This window comes from Porites lutea, chromosome 9, assembly GCF_958299795.1.
Source record: "Porites lutea chromosome 9, jaPorLute2.1, whole genome shotgun sequence".
NCBI classification, from domain to species: Eukaryota; Metazoa; Cnidaria; class Anthozoa; order Scleractinia; family Poritidae; genus Porites; species Porites lutea.
In genome coordinates, this window is record NC_133209.1 from 24742155 (window position 1) to 24763379 (window position 21225).

The following is a 21225-nucleotide window of genomic DNA, read 5'->3' on the forward strand; positions in this document are numbered from 1 at the left end:
ATTGAGAGATGTGAAAGACGGAGGAATTAGTGCTAGAAAAGCAGGCTTATTGTGGGGACTGAGCATTAAGAAATCAACACTGCATGTCAGACTAAATAGGAGAGTGACCTTTGACCGTCGGGTTGAGGTCCCTTCCCAAAGCTTTTTTTTTAAATAAAAAAATGAAGAAAGAAAGTCTTTTGCAGGATTGGCTAACTGAGCTTGCAAACTGCGGCTTCGGCATGTCCACAGATGCCTTCCTTAAATCAGTGAAAAAGTTCCTAGACAAGGAAGTAAGAATTATACCATCTTTGAAACAGCCGCTCGCGTTCCCCACCACACCCCAGTCATTTGTTATGTTTTATTTCACGATGCTAGGTTATATTTTTGGAATCGATTGCCAGACTACTTTGCAAGAGCAAGAGAAGCTTATAAGTCGCTTGCCTGTCGAAAATTATGTACAATTACGTTGTTATTGTTGTGTCCGGATACTGGGCCAGCTGTCCGGATACTGGGCAACATAGGAGCTCTGCAAAAATATTAATTTCGCGATGGAAACCAAGGCCAAAAAGTTAAACTGTCTTTCGTCATATTAAGGACTAGATATATTTTCTCTGGGACAAATTTCAGAGCTCTTGCGATTAATAAAGGAAAGTTATTGCAATCTTAAACTGAAGTGTCCGGATACTGGGCAACATACTGTATTTAATCATTTTACATCTACATCTACATCTTATTTCATTGCAATAATTTTAAATTATAATCAGCTTTCTTGTAAACAGTTTTCAACTCACATTTTATTTCTTACTTCATCCATTTTATTCTGTGTTCCCTGCTGATTACATTAGTAGAAGGATTCTTTTCTCCGTCCTGAGACTGTATTTCTTTCACACACAAATTAATTTAAGTTGTCATTCATATGGATATTTTTCCTGAACGAGTTATTGCTGAAGAGGTTTCATTTAAAAATTACACAATAAATAGCTTCATGCATATGACGTAGTACTGATGAAGAGGTTTAATTTGGATAGTCACACATGTAGGTTTTCGTCAAAAGATTCCAAATTTAAAACCGCGCGAAACACAAACTATACATGTGAATGTACTACTAGAAAGGTTCGATTTTCATATTCACATCATCTAATTTTGTCCAGAGACCAATAGTTAGAACTACATGCGAAATAGCTAGTTTCATGTGAACACGCTACTGAAGAGGTTTTAATTAAATGGTCAAACTATTGGATTTCATTGACGGACTAGTCACTGAACTAAGATTTCGAACTAAATCAGTAAAACATAAACAAATACAGTCATGTAAACGTTCTACAGATAAGGTTTCTTTTGAACAGCCGATCACATCACAGCATTTTACAACAGAAGTAAACTAGGGGCTATTTTTAAAATGTCTCTATTATTGAATCTGGAAGTAAAAAGATTAACTTTCGCCCAAGTCTCAAACGATTGTAGTTTTCTTCTTTGAATTTCCGGCCTTTTCTGTAGAGTGAGCAATAGGCCTCAGTTCCAAGGCCACAGCCTGCTCATTACCATGGAATTCTTCTAGTTCTACGTCGCCCTCACTCCCCGACGAGCCACCGTAAATCTCTGGTTTCAGCATCTGTCGTCTCTCCTCTGATTCCCGATCGAATTGATCTTCCATGTCACCCGGTAATGGAGGCAAGGGATTGTTTGCAATATTTTCACTTGATCGCCTATAAGAAGAAAACAACGCTGTCAACCATAGTAGATTCCTATAAAATTGACCATACATTTTAGATCATGCGCACGATTATAGAAGGCAACGTAAATCACACTAAAACATTTTACGACGAGCCGATAATTCTGTGAGACAAGATCGCAATGCTCTATTTTATTATCATTATTTCAAATCTTGATGCCAACCGCCATGGACTCGAACATGATTTGTACGCAGCGGACGGAGTTAGATTTTCTCACTCTGAGATTTATACGCTATTACACTTTAAATGTCAAAAATAAAAGGCGTTCACGTTGATTAAGCGTCTTCCCCTAAATATTCGCCTGCCAAACTGAAAAATAAGAGTCTCCTCCAACACACTGTCTTAAATATATTAAGTGATGTTATAAGGAAACCTCCTCTCTTCTCTCATTCTCTGAACGCTTGTTTACCATTGATTAAACGCCGGCATTGACACAAAGGAACAGTTTCTTATTAGCCACTCTTTCGGCTCAATTTTAAATTTACCGTGCACAGCAAGACCATTAGCTGTATCCACGAGTTAAGCAATGTTATTTCTTACGTAACGATGTAACTGAGTCCATTTCTTTCTTTGCCATGACCATGCACATGTCTCATAACGATATACTCTCTCCTCGGTACTCCTTTGAAGAAGCTATTTCTTCCCCAAATAAGCGCTCCCTCAGTGGCCAAGCTAGTTTATAAGCAGAACTGGCCCTATCTATCAGTTATTGAATTAACATAACATAACGTATTTATTGTTGAACTAATATTGGGAAGTTCTTTAGCCTGACTTGTTGTCTCCTTTATGGGTACGGAATACCGGGTATGAACAACCCAACTCGCTTGTGGCTGAACTTTTCAAAAATAAAAGTCAAATGCTTAATCGAAAGAGTACTAACCTGTCATAAACATCTGCTCTCGTCACAGGAACGGTGGGGTCTGAATCATGTGGATCAAGGTAGTAATCTTTTCTGCCACGGTTGTTGTCTTCTGTTAAGTGAAGGTACTCGGTCGCGACACTCTGTTGTGAAAAATAAGCCCATATCGAACTTTAGAATAAACATACCAGCCAGGAGTCCATAAGCCGGAGCGAGCAACTTCCATACTAGGCCTATGTCACGGCGTTTTTATGGATCAGTTTATTTTTAGACACATTTTAAGGGGCACTTCTTCCGGCGAAAATAAAATCTCCACCATATCTATGAGCGGATTCGGAGTATAAGATTTCAAAACGGAAAACTAAACGTTATTAAAAGGCAGAAAATACCATTTTTAGGTCTGTAGGTTTTGCTGACTAGTTTGTGAAATTTAAAAGATATTCAAAATTCGCGCCAAAACCGTTCTAAAAATAAACTGGTCCGTGAAAACGTCGTGACGCAGGCGCATGGAAGTTGCTCACTCCGGGTTATGGACTCCTGACCAGCAAAAGATGCGCAACCCTCATAATCTTTCTTTCAATTGGCAGTCGAAATTGTCTCATCTTATAGAATCGTAAATTTTTATAATTCGTATAGCTTTAGCATCTGCATTGCGTCAGTCTCAAAAAAAAAAAAAAAAAAAAAAAAAAAAACAGCATGCAGATCGTGTTATATCATTCCATGGCCGATCTACGGGAGGGGCCAAGGGGCCCCGGGGGCCCAGGGCTCCACCTTCTTTATAGACCAAACTGCAGTCTACGGGACTAAATGAGCCATCGCCCTGACTTGTCGAGCTTCTGAGGCTTCGGAAACCTACAAAATCATCCTGTTTTCTTGAAGATATACGCGTCCCTTTTGATTGCAAACAGCAAATCACTACTAAACATTAAAGCAGAAGACATCCCACGTAATTGTATTTAAAAAGAAGTCCGTACAAAGTTATTTTAGGTGGAATCCGTGCTAAACACTCTGCAAGTTCACTGAAAGTCTTCATTTGCAATTTTTGTTTATCCTCCAACGTCTCGCTTTCATGACTAGGCACCAGTTTTTTCCCGCGTGTCCGCCATTTGTGAATACGGTGTATAAACTTCATTTTTTCCTTTGAAGGACCTAATGTACAATACGTTCTGACAAGATGAGGATACGTTCTCTTAGTCCCTCCTTTGCCTCAAAAACAGTAGAAAAAAGGCCTCACCTGGGAAGCGCGTTGCTCAAGTATCGTACCAATCGACTGGCTGATTTGGTCAAATTTAGGTCGCTTGTCGGGTCCTTCCTGCCAGCAATCTTGCATAATTTTGTAGATCTCCGAAGGGCAGTCTCGGGGATTCTCCATACGGTTTCCATCATTGAGAAAGTCTAGGAGCTCTTCTACGGGTATAGTGGGATACGGTGTGCCGCCCAGTGTAAAGATCTCCCACAAGCAAATACCAAACGACCATCTGCATTATTAAATGTCAAGGTTCAAAACATACACACTCGAAGGGTCATCGCAGCCAAGTTCATTCCAAACCAAAAAGGTGTCAATAAAGCTCTGTAAGCTGTTTAAGCTAAACTATGGACTCGAGGAAACAGATGGTAAGCTGCTATTAACTCCACTACAAGGGAATTATTGGAATCAAAACTTACATGGCTTGCATATGAAGCGCTACATTCAAGAATCGTTATCAGTAGTATTCTTTTTCTTCCGAGTACTATTTATAAAAAATGGAAAACGTTTTCTTCTGTGTTTAGATAGCCTGATATAAACACGAGAGGGTGTTGGGTGAACTCAAGAGAATGGGTACAGTTTGCAAACCACAGAAAAACAGTTTTCTGTTAAGTTAAGGTGTCTTTATAGTGGCAACGTTCCCCTAGAAAAAGTTGAAACTTAGCTCTTCGTTTATGGCGCTGATTAAAAGAGAAATTCTTACTAGTCGCGAAGTGTTGTATCTACACGAAGTATTGTACGTGTAATCAGTGCGTTTTTGTTTTGCATTTCAGTAATAAAGTTCAAATAAAACGCGCACTCTGATTTGTTGAAAAAGCGTGCTTTATGATAGAGAGTGTAAAATATGCTGACGACACTCGTTCGCTTTGAAAGTAAAAAAGGAATGTTTGGGGAATTTAACGGTTCTTTATCATAAAACAAATTAAGAAGCCTTGACTGTGCTCAATTCTGTTCTACTGCTCAAGTAGAGAAAAACACTTGACTACGTCTGGTACTTCCCAGTGGCAGATCCAGACCTTCAGATAAGGGAGGGGGGGGGGGGGGGGTGTTGTTCTAAAAAAAAATGGATGCTGATCCTGATCCTGCATTCGCCACTGCTTCCGTCTACACTTCTTTCGTGCTCTAGCCGCTAGCTTCCTGCGTGCTTTACAACCAGAACATAGCATATTATTTGTTAAAAAGGTGATATTTTAAAATACGGACTTTTTTCCCTTAGCTTAAATGTCGTCTTGAGCGTAAAAACGTTGATATAGCATGTTCCATGCCTCTATGTTATGGGTTAATAAAGTAAACTTGTCGAGTTTTTCAAAACCATCGTTGCGTGGTTGGGAGGGTACAATTAACAATTATTCTTTGAAATCGAGGTGAATAGCCCGGCTGAATATATACCGAGCAGGGAATAAATAAATTTATAAAGCCACTATTCACCGAGATTGAAAAGAATAATTGTTTTAGTATGTACATACGAACTGATCTCAACAAAATCAGAGAGGAAATCTATGCTCGTCCAAAAGGAACAATATATCAAGATTTATTTATATACATTAGGTTTGATTTATATACATCAAGATTTACTTATATAGATCAAGATTGATTTATATGATAACATCACTATTTATGCATAATTGTTTCCCGAGGGACCAGTCTTTAAGTGTTTTGTTATATAGCTGGAAATTCATTAAACCTCCCTTTAACGGCGGTCATCGGTCAACATTCGTGGGTAACATTGCATTGTTACCCTCTGACGTCGTAGATGTTGGCCGCTCAAAAATTTTAGCGGGAAACAGTTTCATTGTCAGTTGTCATGTGACCTCGAAGTAACCAATGAGACCGCGCGCTGTTGAGAAAAAATTTCCAGCTATGAAACAATGTTGAATAGTCCGAGATATCGAACCAATCAGGTTAAAACACCAAGATCACCGAGTGTGTAATATATACTGTGTTAATTATACTCGCATGCAAACACTTCTCGACCGATCGGAGAGCGCCTACTAAAATATGTTATGGCAAGTTTAACTTAATTACAGTAATCAAAAGGCCAGCTTCTTTTTAATTTGAACGCCTAATTACGCACTTGTATAGTTGTCATCCTCGCATAAGATTTTCGTATTCTCCCTTCATACATTTTTTATGTTATTTGTACTTACACATCACTTTTCTCTGAGTACTCCCTCAAAAACAATGATTCTATCGCCATCCACTTCATTGGCAAAACACCACTGTTCGTCTTCACATATAAGCTACTCTTGTAAATATCTCGAGCGAGACCAAAGTCAGCGATCTTCATGACGTAGTCTTTTCCAACAAGAACGTTTCTGGCCGCCAAGTCTCGGTGAACACACTAGACAAAACAGATGTGTTTTGTACAAAGAAAAGCAAAAACAAGAAATAAGAAACAAGAGGGAAATAATAGTAATAATAATTATTGGTATGTGTAATCAAATGGTGACGAGTGAAATTAGGGAATAATTTCACACGCGTTTTGTCCAAATCCTAATAATTTCCCGAGCCTTTAGGCTCGGGAAATTATTAGGATTAAGACAAAACGCAAGTGAAATTATTCCCTAATTTCACGAGTATACCATTTGATTACCTATGAATATCATGGGTGACGAATTACGTTAGCAATCTTGGATTTTTGACATGTTTATCCTGGATCGTATCGATCGAGAACTCCACTCTCTCAAATGTTTAGACCTTAAATTTGGCTTATAAAGTTCAGAATTTTTCAGACTTTCTCGGCAAAATACCAGTTAGAATCCTTCTTGATGTTCTCTTGTGTGTTCAGGTTTTCGAAAGCGTCTTTTTGTGCCCTGACATCTTCATTCACGGCATTTAAAAACTTCGTCGCCATCTTGACACTGAGACGTACCGATAGTTGCCACGGCAATTTTGTAATTTCACACGTGAAATTACAAATTAACGCTGAAATTTCGCGCCAAAATTAAGGAGTAATTCGTCACCTATGATATTATAAAAATAATAATAAAGACTAAACATTACTAAACAATGCTCTTCACTTTCTCTCGAACACTGAATGTCTTGAGGAACCAACGCTACAGACACTAACCTCAAAGCTTCTCAGTTTCGCTCCTGGTCCATGGCTGATTTAATGTCACAGCTGTTACGCACGTTTCTGAGTTTCCGTAACCTGTTATCCTACATGCTGCGTTTTCTAATCCTTTGCGCGAGCTTATAAATACTGAGGTCTCCTCTCTCCGAGTTGCTTTACTATTTCTTACCAATCCTTTTTTAAATTATTTAATCATGATAAACTCTTTCAGTGCGAATTCTCGAACCTGTGCTTTTGGAAAAAGATTATCCAATCACAACGGTTTTTGAAAACAAAAGATTCGCATAAATTTGAGGGCTGTTTCCTGAGAGGTCAGGTAAGTTCAAACGGTTTTAAAGTTTTCAACAGTTTCAATAGTTGAACATTGAATTTTCCGGAGAAAATTTTGTTTTCCAAAAAAAAAAACACGATTTGATTGGATAATAATCTTTTAAGGGCCCCGGTTCAAGGAGTCGCACTGTAAAACGAGAAAAACAAACAAACAAACAAATAGGCGCAGAGTTAGAGTCGAATGAACGATTTAAATCACGATAAAACTCCTTGAAGCCAAGCGGAGAAAATAAGCAAGTGGCGGAGAATAGACCTTTTTAGGTTGTACGTTTTGTTTTCCCATTTCAGATCACGTGATGGTACCCCAGAGAACCGTCCCTTTCAAATGTTGCCTTTTGCACCTACCTTCGCGTGGATATGGATGCATATTTTATGAAAAGACAAAACGCAAATTCCCCTGAGAACATCACGTGGTGTGAAATAGGAAAACAAAACATACAATCTAAACAGGTCTATTACAACCAAGAGCCACTATAGCTCTTGTTAGAACTGAATTTTCTTGAGAAATGTGGGAATCCTTAAATAGGAGAACATTACCTTTTTAGACGCCAGGTATTCCATTCCACGGGATATTTGGTAGGCGTATCCCACAAGATTTGATATATTCAATCGCATTTCTGGGTCACTCGCAGTCGTAGGCCAGGTTGCTTCATAAACATCTCGCTTGCCTCGTAAGAACTCTAGTAAACTCCCATGTGGTGCATATTCGAGAATGACAAGGATACGATCTCGCTTAATACAAGTACCAAGGAGGTTTACAATGTTTTTATGTTCTCCAACGTAAATTAGAATTTTCAGCTCTGATGCCAAGTCTCTTACTTCCTCTTTAGTAGCTCCCTCTGAAGCGCCAAATTAGGGACTTTAAGATAGGTCACTACGGTAGGCTGGGACGGTTGGATGCGTATACGGGCGGCCTGGGGCCATGACGGTAGAAAGCCGCGAAAATTTTCAATTTAAGATCGGACAACAAAACAGAGGACGGTGAAGTCATGTGCGAAACTCGCTTGTCATTTCGCAGAAGGCTCAATTACTGGAGAAGAGTTTCTTATTTTATACGAAGAATACCAATCAGAAGAATAAGGGTACAAATTAAAGCTAGCTAGTTTTCAAAACTGTAGTCGATGTTTTTATTTGAACTTTCCTTTCCTAAGCCAACACCTTTTGAGTTAAAGAAATCTTTTCTTGATAAAAATACGGTTTTAAGTTATAAAAAAGACGGCTACAATCATCACTGTTAGGCCCAGTTGAAACGTCGAACTTCTCATGTGCCGAAACCAAAGTACAAATTACTAAAATTTATTTTCACTTGTTTCAAAGCATTCTAGACCATTGAACATCGTGAAAATGAATCGAGTTTGACTACACTTTAAGTTCGACGCCTGAGTCAACCTCGAACCATTTGGGTCGACCTAAATAGGTATTAAGTTCGGTACATGAAAAGATCAACGTTTGAACTGGGCCTTACCTTTCTTTTCGGCAATTTTCCTCTGCCATGGCGGACGACACTTGGTAGAAAACAAGCAGTCGCCATGCGGCCGCGAGCTAAGTTGTGAATGAACTCAGACATTTTCGCTTTTTTTTTTCATTTCACCGATAGGTAAATCAATGTAAACACAAGCCAACGCATATTTAGCCCATTGGGTACTCAGTTTTAGAAGAAAAGTGACAATAATTAAGTATGGGTGAACTCTTATCGGTTTTACCGTTGTCTTCACGAAGAGAAACCGGGCGAAGACATACCGTCCCAGAAGGACGACTGTAAAATGTCACGCGTGTTTTGCATGACGTGACATCTATCTAACCGTTCCAGGCGACCGTAGTGACCTATCTTAAAGTCCCTAATATTGTACTCGGTCAGTTAAAAAAAATGCAATTTTCACAGGGTCTAGTGGAGTCCATGTGACCATGTCACAAGCAACGTTCAGTTTAACTGGGCACAAACCTCAGCAATAGGAATGAGCGCAAACGGTACTCAAGCATGAGAGAGGCCCCATGCAAATTGCCCACCTCACCCATACCAATCCAAGGGCATGGCTGGAGTTTTCTTCCAAATCAACCCTACCCCGTCTCCCAAATCATTACCGCGCAGGTAACCTGGCTGAATTTCCCTTCTCTTGTCAGTATCGATAAATTCCCTTAGTAATTAATCCGAGTCTTATTCCTTCAAGCCAGTTTCATCTCGCGTCCCCTTCCCTACCTATTACCAGCTGCCACTACAGTGAAACCTCTATTATTAAAGAGGACACCTTGGGAAGCTCCCGAAGGTGTCCGCTTAATAGAGGTTTCACTATATAACCCAAATTCCTTTCTTCCCTCCACCTCCCCCCGACAAGTACCATCCATAATTGCTCCATGGTAAACGTTACACAACTTGAAAGAGAGATCTCTTGATTTGAAACATTACCTTTCACAGTCTTTACAGCTACGGTGGTCTTCGTGTACGCACTGCCTCTGGGATCATGGTACGCATGGCCGGCTCTGTATCGACGAAACATTTTAGGTCGCCGCTGACTTTTCTTTTGACTTTTGTCTCTGGGACTAAAGTCGTCTATTCCTATAGCCTCTGCTTTAATGACCTTTCCAAAGGCCCCTGATCCTAGCACCTGCCCAAGAATGAGCTTGTCCTCAGGAAACTCGAAATCAGGGTCATAAGGAAGATCATTGCATTGTTCAAGCAGTGTGCGATTAGGGTCAATCTAAAACCGTCAAGGAATATTTCATTAATTAACGTAAACAATTCAATAGGAAGCTAAGCAATGGTAACTTCTGTCCCTCCACTTGAACTGGAAACGTTTTGGTTCATGAGTATTACCTGAATTGAGAAGCCCATTTCAGGGCACTGGATCACTTTTTGAATCGAGTCAAAGGAGAAACAAAGTTTGTGTTTGAAAAGTAGACTTAATTAAATCTGTGGCCACTCCGCAAAGAAACTCGGCACCTCTTTCACAGTAGGTCCACTAAAAAAAATTGTGAGCATTTTCACGGAACAGACTGGTCCGTAGCCTGGAATGAAATGAAGAAAATGTCAGCCATCTGTACTATCTGTGAGCATATATGTATTTTAAAACGAGGAGCAATGTATGGTTACGATTTTGCAAACAATGACTGTCGACTGGCCTTGAACAAGCAACTCAGATGCTGATGAATGAATAATAATATAAATTCAGTCTCAAAAGATCTCAAAAGTGTCCACCGCCATGAGAGTTTAGACGAATGTAAAGTGGCCAGTTAGAGCCTCTCTGCACTTCCAAAAGGTTACTAAAGAGCAAAAGCAAAAGAGAGTCGACAATGGTAACGAGAAGGTAAAAACAGCTGCGGGATTAACAACCAAAAACGACAACTCTGCTCGGGCCATCAAACTTTTTGCCGTCACTGAACGAATACGAGGTAAAAATTTGTCCCAATGTGCGTTTTGCGAATTGAAGGACGTTTTACGAAAACTTTTTTTATTCCTGTTTTAACTTGGCTATCTTTAAAAATTCAGCTACTCCACGTAAAGTCACCTACATTTCATATACTAAAGGAGATGAAGTTAATCCAGATGAAGTTTGAAAGATCGCAAATTCATTAATCATTTCCACCGTCATGGTTACTTAAACTTCCTAGTACTGCTAGAACCGGTTGAACAAAGGTCGTCGAGAGACTTTTGCTTATAAAACCCCTTTCCGGCCTAATTTGGTCGCTCCTCGGAGACAAAATTTTCACGAATAAAATGAATCTCCCCTCCCCGTTTTTTGTCGTTCAAAGTTGTCATTGCAGGTTTTGAATATGATCTTGGAATCCTTCTAACTGTGGTAAGAGTGGGAGGGGTGTGAATTTTACGCAGTCAAGAAACATCATTTTCAGCCAAATAAGTTGTAGTATCCAAGCAGGCAGTGGTTGTTATCTAGTAGCTTCAATTTAAGCTCGTTTTACATGGTATTTTACCTGGTGTTTTCCACTGTGTACTGGAAAAAGCTGACCACGATACTCCACAATCTTCTTCTGCTGATGGTGTATAAAGCAAAAGAAGGCGAACGCCAGGACGGCGCAGAGCAACAGGATTGCTCCAACTACAGAAAGGACAATAGTTGCCCCCTTACTAAGACCTTCTATTCGGTTGGAGCTGGTTGACACTAGAAAACATTCAAAGACAATATCACTTATTGCCTCAGTTAAATTACAATTCAATCTGAGGCCCTTTGCAGTTAGGCGTTCACTTGGTACACATCCGCCATGCTGGAAAACAAGTGACGCACTGGGGCCGAAAACAACAAGAAGCTCACATCGTTTAAAATAGTAATTTACTTTGTTTGTCTTGTTCCAGTGCGTTCCTTGCTTTCCAACGGGGCGGTTTTGTACCACGTGAATGACTAGCTGTAAAGGGCTAAAGGGGAGGGGTAACTTCGTCGTCGCACGAATATAATCAAGACAGCCCACACTCAAAATTTAATATAATAATAACACTTTACAAGAGAAAAAGAAAAGCTTGCGCAGGAATTCCACGATCACGCTTTAGACAAAGAGCAGTCTCTCCTTTTTGCGTTTATTATTTTTTTTGGTTCGTTGAGCGAACTTCTCACGTCACAAAGGCTTCGCCGCTCGACGCTCTCGAGCACGTGAAAAATGAATAAAGATTCTTTGCCATCTGCACATTTCTCTGCGATAGATGAAGTTTTGGGTGTACCTAGGACATGGAATTCAGGATCGGCCAAGGCCAAGAACCCTGACAGGCGGGCGAAAACAACAACAACAATAAAAGACGGGAGAACGGCCAGCGGGGTAAGCGGCTGTTGAGTAACCAGAGTCTGCGAAACAAATGAAAGAAATATTACAATTTCTGACTCTTTCTGGAAGAAAATCAAGACAACTGCAGTGAGAAGAAAAGAAAACGGTTAGGCTTACAAACGTTTTTTGAGTGTAAACAATAATATTTTATTTTGAAATTTGATGCAAAAAAGAACAAGTTTGGGAAGGTGTAATTTAACGTCAATAAAAGATTGTCTTGCAGTTGTTTACACATCAGTTATTGGCAACTTTAACAGGTATATCAATTACGAATTCAGTTAAAAGTACTTGGCATTTAGCAGACGTTAGTGAGGCTATTCCAGCAGCCCCACAATTGCGGTCAGGAATTTGAGAGCCGGAATAGGGAAACTGAATCTTCAACGATAGAAAAATAAGAGAACAAAGTTCACATTCCATGAATTGATCCTTAAGACTGATTAAAAGTTCAGTCCAAGAGATTTTGTATTGTCAATCACTGAAAGGAATTCTCGCAATTCTGTCTGAAATGACAGAAGAGTCTTATTTGAATCGCGTCAGTATGGGACTGTACCAGGCTATGGCACTACTTAAACTTGGATAAGTGCGATCCACTGGTGTGAAAGGGCTACAGATGGGGGCGTTGCGACTATAAGAGTAGTCCTTACCGACTACAGTAAAGCCTTTGCGAAGTTTACCATATTTTGGTTCAGACACTTGGGTTATACGGTCCATTTTTCACCGATACTATCCAGGAAATTTTTTCACTCGAGTTTATTTTATATTTTCATTTTCTTTATTGAAATCAATCAATTTGAAGTCTCTTTCACACATTCCGGATTCTAGTTTTCTGATTCTGATTCGATGTTTTAAGGTCGTCAGGCTCTTCCGTTAAACAATAACGGTAACTCAAGGGAATAGAATGTAGCCGTTTTTAGGGAGACGCCCTAAGGAAATACTGAGTAATCATTTCCACCTTTGTTCTCAACCTAAAGAGAAAACGATGAACTAGAACACAAGCGATTCCGTTGATAAAAGCAAGTTATCGACACTTCAAGACTGTTCTAGACCACATGGGAGGAAAACATTATTATTATGTCAAGTGATGAAGAAGAAGAAATAGAGAGAAATGCACATAGTATTACATAAGGTACGGAGTGTGAGCAACCTCGTCCCCAGAGTCTTCTCGCTTTCCAAATTGTCGTTACCTCATACCAAACAAAGCTGAATCAACGTTCAGTATTACAAAAAAATGCGTCACTAATTGTTAGGAAGGGTTAGTTCAGTTGATAGAGCGCTTGACTGCAGAGTGGGAGGTAGTGGGTTAATTAGATTTCCGAACCGAACCAATACTCAGGGTCGTAAGGCTCAGGGTTGCTCACCTACTAGCTTGATATGCGCAGTCGTAACGTCCTGAGAATTTTCTGCCACGCAAGTGTAGCTTCCCACGTCGGCTTCAGTAACGGCTGATATGGTTAGCATCACACCTTCAGGGACACGGCGTTTTTGAATGACAACCTCTTGTGTTTTCTGTTTTCTCCAATGAACAAATGGCATTGGGTTTCCTGTGGCTTTGCATGTTACCTTCCACAGCGCACCCAGCTCTGCCTGGAAGACACCCTTGCTTGGGATTATAAAAATTTTTGGGTCCTCTGTGGAAAAAATAATATTGATGAGCAAATGAACCTCGCAGCAATAAGTTCAACAAGAGCCAAAACAGCCCTTTATTAAATTCAAGGCGAAGAATAGGACTTTCCCGATTGTGCTCGGCAACTTTTGAGCAACTTTTGGCGTTTGGAGCAACTTTTTGTGGTTCCAGCAACCTCGAGCAATTTTGCCTTTCTGAGCAACTTTTGAGCAATTTATAGGTTTAGAGCACATGTCAAGCACGAAAAAGTCAACGATTTCATAGAAAACTTCAATTCATGCGAATTTCTTGAATATTTATCAATTTTCATTATTATTATTATTTTTTTTAATTAAAAACAGCTAAGGGTGCAGCTGTATTTCTTGACCGATGTTAGTAATTATTGTGAAGAACGACAAATAAGACACCGTTATGACGGCATCATAATGGAATTTATGGCAAGGCGTTGTTTAGATAATGGCTTGCAGGCTAAGGCAGCAGATAGGCGGCAGGCTCCAAGCCTATCTTATTTCCAGCCAATCAGAATTTAGGGCTTTCCGGACGATATCGTTCTTAAGCGCGCTTTTCCATGCAACTCGCCCCTTTCGATCGCTCACCATCACGCTGTTCACATCGCTCGTTTGAACCAATTTTCAGCATTTTCCACAACCTCCCCTTCCGCGTGCCTGCGAATTAATTCCTAGTTTGTTTATCTTTATTGTCTTAGTGGGTGACGGCTTTTTCCCCCACCTTTACTGAAGAGGTAGTTTATTATATATTGCAGATCTTGAAAATAAAGTTCGTCAACTTTGGTGGCCAAATTTTCTCCAACCTAATTCCACTCTGTGTTTACCTCCTCAGCAAACGAGTGCGCCGCCACGCAGAGCTCTTGATCACGCAAAGTTTTCAGCTTCCTTAAACTTATCGTAAAAATGCCTTAATATAAAAAAGCTTTTAATTAACGTTTATATAAAAATATCAAAAAATTAAGGTGACAACTTTTAAAATTTAGTTAGCAACTTTTTGGATTTTTGGCAATATTTTAGCAACTTTTTGGCATTCCAGTGAGCAACTTTCCAGCATTTTACGAGTACAATCGGGAAAGGCCTACTGAAGAAGGAAAGCCGTACCTTCGGAAATATTGGTAAAAAATATATATATAATCCCGACTATAAAATCAGCCTTGCTGCTTTTGTTTAATGTTTTCACTTATTGCTGATTATATCCTTTATTACGATCCGGTCCTTCTTATTAGGATCCGGTCCTTCTTTTTTTAAGCTGGTCCGTGCTTCAAAAATTGAGCAAGAGCTGGGCCACAAAAGAACAGCTTTTCAAATTTTTAACTTCTCGATGAAGAGCGTTTTCAAAAGCAGGACTAATTCTAGAGTTCTTGAACCCAAAAACGCAGGCATCCGAGGTTGACACAATAATTATGTAAAAGTCGTCGACTTTAAACTCACATCATTGCAGCTTAAAAAAGGACTGAAAATAGTAATCTCGCCAGTTGTAACTTATATCACAGCTACTAAGTAGGGCTCTAATTAATTTCCAAGTGAGAACAATAGACCATTTTCGATATATTAAAATTCATAGTTGGCTCCGAGGCTTGGGGAAAAAAACGAAAGAAAATATTGTATTATGCATTGCTCAGCCTCAAGATAATATCTTTTGTTTTATTCCCCCAAGCCTCGCAGCCAAGTAAGAATTCATCAGGGCTGATTCAAACAATATTTGGCATTACAAAATTTTTTCAATGAATATATGATCGTGGCAGTGGTAATTACAATTCAAGCAACTGCAAATTAATCCGAAAAAAATTTCGGGACTTCAACGCCGGTTCGAACCCATAGCCTCTGTGTTAGCATTGCAGTGCACATTGGAGTGACTTTTTAAATGAGTGCGTATCACATTGTTTTCCCATCTTCTCACAAGAGAGAGCCCCTTTCTCCTCTCTTGCTTCTCAGTAGATTGTTAGTTTTCCTTATACTACGTTTAAATCTGCAGCAAATAACTAAGTAATTAACTAACAAACCAACTAAATAACAAATAAATACATAAATTTATAAACAAGTGTTTCTAACGACCAATTTCGATATATTTAAATTCATACTAGGCTTCCAGGCTTGGGGAATTAAAACAAAAGAATGTATTCTTCAATGCGGAGCCTCAAGTTGATTTTAATACATAGAAAATGGTCAATATACAGCATTTACAACGCGAGGAGTAAACGACAAGCCTGGATTAATTATTTTAAGTGCACAAATTCATTTAACCGTCCTTAAATTAGCCCTTACCCAAAACATCCAAGAAAGCCGTGGCATTACTTGTCCCTTCCCTGTTAGTAGCTTGACACGTGTAAAAACCTGTTTGATTAGCATGTGAAGGTGAACATATCAACAGCTCGCCAACATAATTATCCACCTGATAGAAACCTGGACGAAGCTTCCTGCTTTCGCAAGAGTCCGAATCTCCCATGGTGACTGGTGTCACTGCGAGAGATGTCCCGTCTTTGAACCACTGCACCGTTGGAGCCGGATAAGCAGAAATGTTGCATCTCAATTTCACGGTTGTGTTCTTGTACACTGTTTGATTCGAAAAACTGAGAATAGTTGGCGGAAAAACCTCTGTCAAAAAAAGGAAAATTTATTGGAGACGCAAGGTGACCAAGATTTAATATTAAGGAGTTTAAAAAGTCACGACAGCGACGGCAACGAGAATGTCAGAATAAAAAAAAAAGGTAGAAAGAGTAGGTTTACTATGTGAAATCAAACGACAAGAAAGTATTCTTTCTCTTTCAAAACTTGGGTGGTTCTCTAGAATTCAACTCCAACAGAGTACGTCAACATTTGAAACAGTAAGGTAACAAGCAAATTAATTAGCCTACAAGTAAGCTCTCATTTGGGGTAACTTGCGTCACAGAGGAAATTGAAAGTCTGTCTGCGAAACTGCGCCAAAAGCTTTGTTCGATCGATCGCTGAGATAGACTTCAGTTCTATCTCAGCGGTCGTGGCAATCTTAGCGATCATATGGAAACCACTCTCCAGCGATCACTGCGATCGCAGCGACAGCAAAAGTACCAGGATGCATTGCGTACGCTCACGCTTTTCAAGATGGCTGCCAACACAAACATTGAGAAAGCAATCGACTTGGCACTTTTTATGGAGGAAGTACAAAAATACGACTGTCTTTACGACAAATTTTCAAAGGAATATAGAGACAAGTACGAGAAAATCAACTGCTGGAAAGTAATTGGAGAGAAATTCGATTTAAGTCCTGAACATGAGTTCTCTGTCTTTCCCGTCGCGTCGTCTTCTACGTCGAAAAGCACCCATGATTACAAGAAAACACGCCTAAGTAGGAGTCGACAATTCACAGCCGCCATGCTGAATTTGAGGAATGGCGCGAACTATGCTGTTAGACCCAGGTCCCCTCGGTCGTCATTCAGCGATCGCGGCGATCATATTGAAACCATCAATCGCTGCGATCGCTGAACCATTTTTGTCAGCGATCGTAGCAATTATATGGAAACCAGGCTTTAGTTGGTAACGGTTGGTTAAATAGGCTATCTATGGGTTAACTAACCGTTGGTTAAATTCCCATTGCTCGAAATTCTGTTAACCTGACGCTAGTCCCTGGTTAGCTAACCTATGGTTAAATAAAATATTCCAGACTTTAACCATCTCCGAACAGGTTTGACAAGTTTTCGAGCGAAAGTGTTTAGGGAGCTTTGGCAACGACGACAGCGACGGTAACGAGAACTTCAAAAGAGCAATAGGTTTGCACGTGCATCACTCTTTTTTGTACATTCCTTTGCTGTCCCTGCACAACCTACGACGTGAAAATGCCTAATTTTATTGGAAGACCGTTAACAAGCGACGACGAACTTATCTTTCTCTTTCTAAACTTAAGTGCGGTCTCCAAGAAATCAACCCCAGGAAAATTCTCCTTCATTTGACATTTTCAGCGAATTGGAATAAACGCGACAAAGTTTGAAAAAGCGCGAATTCATGTTAAAAGTAACATTTTCGCTGCCGTCGCCCGCGTTGCCAAAACTCCCATTTTACTATCTTCTGTCTACTTTTAGCAGTAAAATGGCTTCTGAAAATTCTTTGCTTGAGCTGGAAGCTTGAAAACCAAATTTCCAGGTTGTGAAATTGCGATAATAATTCCGAAAAGATTGAAGAAAATCAAGCAGTACTGGAATCAAAGTTTATAATATGAAGCAAAAAAAAAAAAGAAAATTAACTGCCATGTTGTTTCACTGATTTTGTAAAACACGTCATTTAAACCGATTCTTAACAAGTTAACACTCGTATCGAGGTACGTTAAATTAAACTCATGGCTCAAGAAACTTAACCCATGGTTAACACTAACCGGCGTTCGAGCAACCGAAACTAACCCTCGGTTAACTTTTAACCATTGTTTAGGGGGTTTAACCGTTGGTTAAGAGTTAACCATCTTTCGAGCAACCGGGGCCTGCAGGTTGAATAGAACTTCGAAACGCATTTTCGGTAATTCTTTTAGTCCTTTGGAGGCCCGGAACAAGGATTTCGGCGAAAGATTAGACCTCCGAAGGTACTGCAAACTAACGAAGTCTGCTCCCCCCAAAAAATTTTCAACTTAAGGGGCTCAAAAATGCAATTTCCTGGGTTTTCCGCAGGAGAATGCACTAGAAAGTAATATACATCTCTATTTTTCTTTTTTAACACTTTTCTCGGGTGAAATCGATAAGGTACTGTGTTTATGGGAAAAAAAGAGTAAAACAGTGACGTCATCAAGGAGGCTACAAGAAAAAGGCGAGACGTCTTTTGTTCTGATGGGCAAAGACATCAAGAATATAATGCGATAGATTTAACAATCATCCCGAGTAAGTGATAAAAATGCTTTCAGAAAATAAAAAATTTAATACACATTCGTCCAGATTTCAGCTGTACGCACGGGCGTGTGTGCGTATATGTCCCCCGGGTATATGTACGCTACGCTCCTGCCAATTAATTAGCTTGGTTTTCATGGCTTTGAAAAGCTAGTGATTAACGCCTGCATACAAGATTTATAACACGATGGTCGGTTGTTAGGGCTTTCGTTAGGTTCTTAAATTCAATTTTTGGCTCACAGAGGAGTAGTTTATATTCCAAATGAAGCAAGACATTAGAACATCTTAATTGGAGAAAATTGTTCTTTAAATTTTCACCATTTTAAAGGTATTTTTGCCTTTTCTTGAAAGTATGACGTCATAAGTGACACCTATTTTTAAAAATTTGAAAAGCAGTGTTCAAAACGTTACAGGTATTTTTCTTGCACAAAAACAAAACTAACAGTGAAAACCCCATCTCAATCGGAAAAAATTGCGTTAAGTTACAGGCAATTAAAGAAATCCAAATTTCCCGCCACATGACCATATATGGTCAAACTTTAGGGGTATTTAAACGCAAAAACAATGAATGTATTCGCAACGGAGAAAAGACAAAGCTGCATAAATTCAAAATTGTAGTTTTTTGAATTCGGCATATGTGGTGCTATGTCGCGTATTTCGTCACAAATCACACCATTATTACGTCAAAATGACGTAGTTCGTGACGAAATACGCATCATAGACCACACATCCTAAACGTGAAACCTGCAATTTTGATTTTATTCAACTTTGTCTTTTCTCCGTTGCGACTACGTTTATCGTTTTCGCGTTTAAATACCCCTAAAGTTTGACCATATATGGTCATTTGGCGGGAAATTTGAATTTCTCTAATTAAATGTAACTTCACCCCTTTTTATCCAATTAAGATGGGGTTTTCATCAGAAATCATAGAATTCTATGCAGAAAACTAATATTAATTCTTTACCATTACTTTCCTGAATTTTGTCTCTGATGCCAAATTTGGACATCACTTATGACGTCACAATACCAGTCATATGGGATAGAATAAACACCAATAAATAGGTTATTTGTCAACCTGCTTCCCTGCCAAGTTTCGTTACATTAGATGCATTCTACTTCTGTCTGTACCCTAAGACTCTCAGTTTTGAGAGGTGCGGGAGCAAAGGCCCTAGCAACCGACCACCGTGTAACTTACTTTTGATTGTAATGTTTACGGAATCAGTAAAATGGTGTCCACTGTCATCTTCCGCTCCACAAGTGTACTCTCCAGAATCATTTGTCGCAACTCTCTTCACCACTAAGTGAGTCTGTGTCAGATGAGCTCTTACTGTTGATGAAATATTCACTCTCCTATCGGCAGCATGCGACAGCTGTTCGCCATCTTTGCGCCAAGTTATATTGGAGCCCTTCCAAAACATTTCACATCTAAGCGTCATAGTGTTGCCTTCGTCATGCTCTAGAGATCTTGCGATTATATTTATTGGTTTATCGTAAGAACCTGTAATGCGAAATAACAGGAAATACTTTGTGCTTACAGTATGTAGTATATTAACATTAAGGCGTTGATTGACGTACACCAGTTCAATGACTGACAATATTAAAAGAACGGATAAAGAACGATCTACCATGTTTTAAACTTGCTTTTAAAGAATCAAGAGGAAAAATTGAATACAAAGACAGGAAAAGGACAATACCAACACTACCAACAACAACAACAGCAAAAAAATAACAACAAACCAGATAATAATAGAGGGTTGACAAAATTAAACAAACAAACACATTTGAAAGACCTGTCGCGCAGCAACCAGCGAATACAGCTGCTCACTTCGCTCATCGTTTGCAGCAAGGAGCGAGGATAGACGGCTGTATTCTCAGGCTAGCCAATCAAGTATATTGGGGTCTAAAAAGTAAATCAACCTACCACCTAAGAACCTCATGACATAATCATCACACCCCATCGGATTGGTAGTTACGCAACGGAAAAACGCAGATCGTAAATTCTGAGGGAAGGTAAGGTTGCTTACACCAGTTGCTACGTCCACGGCTGGTGACACAGAAAAGGGAGCTGAGACGCCTTGCCATTTTGAATCTGACGGCTTACACTCACGGTTGTCATTTAAACAGAGTCCACTCTGATATTGCCATCTGAATGTAGGCAATGGATTGGTCCGGGAAACCTTGCAATCTATTACTGTAGTCGAATACCAGATCTCTTTGATTTTGTCTAAAGTGGGTGGAGCTGGTAATAAATTATCAGCACAAAATAATTCGTTACTTAAAAAATAATTAAACCATATGTCCCTTAGAGCTGGCTTAGAACGGCAATTAACAGTAAGTATAAGCAAAGATCTTAAATAGTGATTAATTTTTAGCTCTTAGATAATTTTACCAATCCACTTTTTATGTATTTTTCTGTACTCCATTTTGTTTATAATTATACTTTTTGTAATTATCTTTGAAAAGCCTTGTTTAAGGAAAGATAATAAAGGATGTAAGTATGTATGTATGTAAGTGAGTCAAACCAGTTACCATAAACCTAAAAAGAAGCACGGCTTTTTAATTAATGATTACTGAACTTCATGTTCGCCGGTATTCAATAGGGACTTTAAGATCCGAGACGCGACGTCTGTAAGACGCGACCGGAAGTAAATTTTCAAAGAGGAGATATGTTGCGCATGCTCACGCCGTCGTCCTGGTGTCACCAAGTCGCGTCGAGAACGTGGGTTTTGCGAGTTTGACGTTCTGTACAAAACGTGAGT

General features: G+C 39.4%; 2 protein-coding genes across 2 annotated transcripts; both read right to left on the reverse strand.

The window, feature by feature from the left end:
• Nucleotides 1–1395: 1395 nt before the first annotated feature.
• Nucleotides 1396–10245, reverse strand: LOC140948798 (fibroblast growth factor receptor 4-like). The gene is made up of 7 exons (XM_073398065.1): nucleotides 10036–10245; nucleotides 9628–9919; nucleotides 7761–8062; nucleotides 5968–6161; nucleotides 3809–4052; nucleotides 2596–2717; nucleotides 1396–1688 (listed from the first exon to the last, which is right to left on the reverse strand). Exons 1-7 carry the CDS (start codon nucleotides 10051–10053, stop codon nucleotides 1433–1435), a joined length of 1428 nt encoding a protein of 475 aa, XP_073254166.1. The 5' UTR covers nucleotides 10054–10245; the 3' UTR covers nucleotides 1396–1432.
• Nucleotides 10203–20680, reverse strand: LOC140949094 (roundabout homolog 1-like). The gene is made up of 7 exons (XM_073398335.1): nucleotides 20388–20680; nucleotides 19662–19964; nucleotides 15888–16217; nucleotides 13353–13618; nucleotides 11890–12010; nucleotides 11151–11338; nucleotides 10203–10226 (listed from the first exon to the last, which is right to left on the reverse strand). The coding sequence occupies exons 1-7, from the start codon at nucleotides 20422–20424 to the stop codon at nucleotides 10203–10205; spliced, it is 1269 nt and encodes a 422-aa protein (XP_073254436.1). The 5' UTR covers nucleotides 20425–20680.
• Nucleotides 20681–21225: the final 545 nt, after the last annotated feature.

Bases quoted from the DNA above. Each gene is read 5' to 3' on its own strand.
- LOC140948798 (XM_073398065.1), bottom strand. The intron at 4,053-5,967 runs GTAAGTACAAAT...TTAATAATGCAG, and splicing joins TACTCAGAGAAAAGTGATGT to ATGGTCGTTTGGTATTTGCT. The intron at 1,689-2,595 runs GTTAGTACTCTT...TTCTTCTTATAG, and splicing joins AGAGCAGATGTTTATGACAG to GCGATCAAGTGAAAATATTG.
- LOC140949094 (XM_073398335.1), bottom strand. From the start codon at position 20,424: ATGGGGTGTGATGATTATGTCATGAGGTTCTTAGGTG. The intron at 19,965-20,387 runs GTAGGTTGATTT...TTCGCATTACAG, and splicing joins TGTCATGAGGTTCTTAGGTG to GTTCTTACGATAAACCAATA. The intron at 10,227-11,150 runs GTAAAATACCAT...ATTTCATTCCAG, and splicing joins TACACAGTGGAAAACACCAG to GCTACGGACCAGTCTGTTCC.